This window comes from Pinus tabuliformis, chromosome 1_2 (assembly GCF_031772625.1).
Source record: "Pinus tabuliformis cultivar Carrire ecotype Pingquan chromosome 1_2, CPIR1, whole genome shotgun sequence".
In the NCBI taxonomy this organism is placed as follows: Eukaryota; Viridiplantae; Streptophyta; class Pinopsida; order Pinales; family Pinaceae; genus Pinus; species Pinus tabuliformis.
The window spans coordinates 185555115-185561094 of record NC_142298.1 but is presented as its reverse complement, the minus strand read 5'-3'; the positions used below and the strand labels follow the sequence as shown (position 1 = coordinate 185561094).

At 36.1% G+C, this 5980-nt stretch overlaps 1 protein-coding gene across 1 annotated transcript; it reads left to right on the top strand.

Annotated features, from left to right (window-relative positions):
• Nucleotides 1–4695: 4695 nt before the first annotated feature.
• Nucleotides 4696–5197, top strand: LOC149205111 (ethylene-responsive transcription factor 4-like). The gene is made up of 2 exons (XM_089397307.1): nucleotides 4696–4754; nucleotides 4894–5197. Exons 1-2 carry the CDS (start codon nucleotides 4696–4698, stop codon nucleotides 5195–5197), a joined length of 363 nt encoding a protein of 120 aa, XP_089253433.1.
• Nucleotides 5198–5980: the final 783 nt, after the last annotated feature.

Here is a 5980-nt window from a genome sequence, read left to right as displayed (position 1 = left end):
ATTGGACTGATAAATTTCTGATCCTTTGATGAATCAGTCTTCAATGAACCACCACCGGGCAAGTCCAATCTGCTGCCACCAAACAGATTAGGAACTCCAATGCGCCACCACCAGGCAAATCCGATCTGCTACCAACGAACAGATCAGGAACTCCAATGCGCCACCACCAAGCAAGTCTGATCTGCTACCACCGAATAAATCCAGAACTCCAATGCGCCACCATCGGGCAAGTTCGATCTGCTGCCACTGAACAGATTTGGAACTTCAATGTGCCACCACCGGGAAAGTCTAATCTGCTACGACAGAGTAGATCAGGAACTCCAATGCCACTACAGTTCTGTAATCAATGATGCATCCTAAAAAAAATTAAGGCTATCCCTACTCTGTGCTCTGATACCAAGATAAAAATCAGATTTGAATTAAAAGAAGGAGATACAGCTCACAGGTGAGTACTGCACCTGGAGACTGCACTCATACAAAGAGAACTCTCTCCGTACACTCTACTACTTATCAATGAAAGATTACATCATTAAGTACATCGCTAGAAATCAGGTAGTTGCAAACAAACTCCTAAACTCTAGGAACAAATCCTAAACTGAGGAGATACGTTACAACTTATGTAACCATTTCTCCATTAATACAAAATAATATTAATTATTTTCAACTAAATGTTCATTTGTGTGGCTAGCATGTTCATTTGCTTGTTCTTACATTTTAATTTTCATTATTTTATAATACTAATAAAATTTAGGATCTAAAGTGATAGTTTACATAATTTAAGATTTCAAAATATTAAATGTTATATTGTTGTGGACTATTATAATGAAAGGTATGTAACAACTTATAAATATAATGCTATCAAAGAAAAAAAAAAGTGGGGCTTGTTGGTGAAAAATAATGCAAAGACCAAGGTTCTGCTTTAGGATCCAACAAAAGGGTTTTGTTGTAATCTAGCCTACACTAGCATTTTGAATATTCTGCAAGGGAAGAAGGTCTCACCCAAAGTGCTACCCGGACCATAAGTATGTTGAAGGGGTTTTTAAAATGCGTGTGGATTCATTTATCATCTAAAAATGTTATCAACCATTAAAAAGATAGTGATCCACTATACATCAACATAATTACGAACTTACATGAAAATTTTCAAATAATGCATAGATGAAACACATTACATCAAAGGTACCCCTTTAATCATACAGTCTCATTATATTAATATAAGGCTAGATCATACATTACAACTTCTTTCTCGCCAATCAACAAAGTTACCATTATGCTTAATGCATCAAATCCTTTCAGATACATAATGATAAATACACAGGTACATGGTCATAACATGAATAGAAATTCCGAATACATGTTGGTTTTCTTCTCTAGATTTCCCTTCTCTCTATTTGTTTGTGCTGAGTGTAGTTGTGTCCTGTAACTTTGCAAGCAACCTCTTTTATAGATTTGACCTTTTGATATCATTAATTAACTCGCTCCTTTGATGCTGTCAACCTTAACTTGCATGCTTTTATGGGATCAATCTAACTTATGTGACATTGCCAAATTTAACTTCATTCTTGATAAAATCAATTTCACTACCTTTCTCTTTTACGATGTCAATCCTGCTTTCGTGCTCGCTTGATCAATTCCAAAATAACAATTTGGTCTAGCTATCTCTTTTCTACTGCTCTTTTTCTTCTTTTCACCACTGATTTCTGATTGGAATCGATGAACCAAAATGAAGGACCCAATAGGCCCCAACCACAGCTTATTAAAATTCCCTTGAGTCAATATTTTGCATGCACAGATGATCCTGCATACAATGGAGGACCCAACTCAAGAAAAGTTTGGATAATTGACTCATATGAGGATCTATATGCATCCATGTGATGTTGCCACTTTCAGAACAAATTGTTGCCTTGATGAACAAAATTTTGGGTGGTGGCAGCATCTAGAACTTTTGGTCAGGCCACAAGTAAACCATTCTACTTAGAATTGATAGGTAAATTAAGTTGACGCAGCTATAGATAGTTAGTGGTATTGAATAGTGGCCATAAGATCCCAAATAGTCTTCTTAAGTTGTTGTGATGCATCTTCTAGTGTAATAACTTCAATATCCTTTTGTTTAATTTAGTCAAATATTTTTTGTTGCTTAGAGGGATCAGTTAGGACATCAAAATTCTCCTTAAATTTCTTAATTTAATCCCGCAAACCATAAATTGGTAGTTTGTGCTTCATGAGGATTCCTAACCATTCCTACACTTGCCATAAAATATCCCTAGAGTCCTGCATTTGATGTTAAGGAGTACGTCGAAGAGTGGAACCCTACTCAACGACAAGGTTTACCTATTTAAGTAACTTGCCTACATGATTAGGTACTCTTGCCACATTTGAGAAATAATAGCTTGAATAGATTTATTATCAGAGGCCAAAGTTGTCTAGGCATCTTCAAGTAAATCTAGGCATCTTCAAGTAAATCTAGACATCCTCAAGTAAATCTAGATATTGAATGGGCAAATCTAGACAACAAAGTTCCCAAAATATGCTCATTCGGAATTGAACCCATAATATGTGACAATTCAACATATTTAAAAATGATATCAACAATTCTTCAACCAATATTGACATTTCTCCAACCAATATCAACATTTCTCCAATTACCTAAACTATATTTAACAAAAACACATATACTTTAAATATTATATAATTTAATATTTAATATTTTCAATAGTTTTTACTCTAAATTAATTTTTTTTTTTTTTTTTTTTAAATGAAATATATACTATTATATTTACAATATAACGTTCAAATGAGTGAAAATGTTTATCATTACTAAAATTAAAATTAGAGTAGTTACTACCTGAAAACTTAAATTTGATGAAATAATTTGAAAATGCATAAATTTAAAGCATATTTTTACAAGGAAATAGGTTGACTTGTAACTAAGAAATTCACTTTGAATTTTAGGTAAATGTATACAATAGTGTTTATAATATAACTTTGTTTTGGACGAGTGAGAAATGATGACTTACCTAGAGTAGAGTAAGAAGGTGATGAAGGATGACTCATTTAAGGTAGGACATTGCGTTTATAATTTAACTTTCTTTTGAATGAGTGAGAAAGGATGGATTACTTAAAGTAGGAAGGTGATGAAGCATGATTTATTTAAGGGAGTGATTTTTTTCATGAAGACCATCGCATAGTTTGATTTCCAAAAATTATAATATTAAATTTTGAAAATATAAAATATTTATAAATGTATATTTCCATATTTATTAGTCATGGTGTAAAAGTTATTTTTGGGGAAAATTGTGTGATAAAGAGGTGAAATGTTGGATGTTTCTAGTGAACACTTCACTCTTTATCAGAGATAAGTAGCAATAAACATAGGTGAAAAGTAGGAGAGCTAACCAATAAATAAATAAGGAAGATGTGGAGAGAGATATGATTCTCCAGATATTCTTTATGAGAAATTTAATTAAAGGAAAAAGGAATCAAGGGAATAGCGGACAAAAAAATATTGGAATTAATATTATTAAGGTAATTATTATAATCTTTATTTATTAATACTAGGGCAAATTAAAAAATTATTTGGTTTTATTATTATAATTCTAAATTAAGATTTATAATTATTATTCTTAATTCCAACATTTCTTGTGGTTCTTCTCTGATTCTTTTTTAGTAGTCTTTTTAATTAAAATTCTATTTTTCTATTTATTTTATTAGTTTTGGGGACATCTTTGGGACATCTTCCTTATTTATTTATTGATTAAATCTCTTACTCTTCAACTATGTTTATTGCTTCTTGTCCCTGTGTTTCCCTTAAACCTTCACCTCTTTATCCCACATTTTTCTTCATAAAATGGCTTCTACACCATAGAATATTTAGTCTTAGTTTATAAATTTTAAACAAAATCCTAAACATATAAAATTACATTAATATAAAATATTCTAAATTTCAAATGCATGAATAAATATATATGTAATCAAATGTTACACTTGAAGTGTGTATTAAGATTACTTTGTTTAGTTAATAGATTGTTTTATTTAGAAATAAAAAAATAAGTTATAGAAAGCTTGCCCTCTTATTCTTTGAATAAAAATAATAAATAAATCTAGTAATAATTATCCTCACTAAAAAAATATAAATTTATCCTCACTAATTTATGTGCGTGTGACAAATTACCCTTCTTCGAACCTTGGAAGCACAATTACCTACCCACCTTCCTAACTTCAATCCTCGAAGAAACAAATACCTCTTAGAGACCAAATTAAATAATAAATTTATAATTTAACATACATATATATGTATTAAATTAAAAAAATACATTATACGATCAAATTCCGACTAAAAAGGGGAAAACCATCTCCACTGCGTCGCTGCGCAACACATTTAACAAGGTGCGGAGGCTGGAACAACAGCGCCACGAGCTAACTAACTGCACGAGTTGAATGATAAAGTTGGTCAAAATACCACGTAGCCGATAAGTTTCACTTTCGATTTCAATCTAGTGCAAACAGGGTTATTCTTGGACATGACATCTAAATTGGGTGACACGATATTTTGAAAAACCTCTCTAATATTTAATTTAATTTTTCCAATTTCAAACCAAACCCAAAAATAAAAAAGGTCGCCTTGTCAGATTGCAGCTCCAAGTTCGAAGGCTTATGCGCAGCCGTGTTTTGGGGGTTCAGCCGTTCAGCGTCGTAATGCCCTTCTGCCGCCGTGAGCGCAGAACGGAGGTTCAGCCGGCCGTCACGGGCCAGCTGTCAAAGTCCACCTCAGCTCTGCTTCGCTATAACTAGAACGGGACTCTTAGTTTCCCGTCCCCGCTCCCTTCTCACTCCTTCGTTGAGCTCAGCATACGTTTTTCAGTTCGTCCTGCTTTAACTGGAAGGCGATGGCAGTAAGAAAAGTGTAACTGATGGCAATGCCAATGCCCCAAAGGAAAACCATTACATTGGCGTCAGAAAACGTAAGTGGGGCCGTTACGCGGCTGAGATACGAGATCCCCTCAGGAAATGTCGCGTTTGGCTGGGCACCTGGGACACCGCGGAAGAAGCAGCAAGGGAATACGACAGAGCCGCCAAAGTTCTGAAAAGACCACATGCCAAGATCAATTTCCCCTCAGGAAATGTCGCGTTTGGCTGGGCACCTGGGACACCGCGGAAGAAGCAGCAAGGGAATACGACAGAGCCGCCAAAGTTCTGAAAAGACCACATGCCAAGATCAATTTCCCCTCTCCTGACAACCTCAGATGCGGCGTGCAGGGCTGAAGCGCCGCGCTCGACAGTTGGACAGCCATTCATCAAGTATCGCCCTCAGCAACAACCACAAACGTTCCCGTCCCTCCGCTTATTCCCGCGGTTCAGGAGAAAATCAATAATAAGTTGGTAGCCAGAAGCGTCAATCCTGAAAAGGAGAAGCCCTGGACACACCCTTACCTAAAGGGTGACGTGGGAATGCAGAAAGTGGACAATGAAAGGGTGAGAACTAATAATTGTAACCAAATCCCTCAACGTAACCCTACTTCTTCTCTCAATCTTGTCGACTACCGTGCGGATATTTTGCAGCAGCCACCTGTGGCGGTGATTTTGTTCGGGAGGATTGTGGGGACTCAGATCGACACACACCAAGGCCATGAGCGGGTAGGAGCAGCCTCGGCGCCGAAGAATCTACTTCATCCAACCTCTTATTGTGATTCTTTTTCCACCTCCAAGGGGCCGAAGAATCTACTTCATGCAACCTCTTATTGTGATTCTTTTTCCACCTCCAGAGCGGTAGACACCCAACTTCTTCCTCCTGAAGTCGAGAAGGCGACTATGCGGTCCCTCGATCTGAATCTCACAACAGAAGAAGATAATGAAGACACACAACTCTCTGCCTCGCCTCCTGCAGTGAAGGCACTATCCCCACTGGGATTCGATTTGAATCTCACACGAGAAGAAAATAATGAAGACACGCAACTCTCTGCCTCGCCTCTTGCAGTGAAGG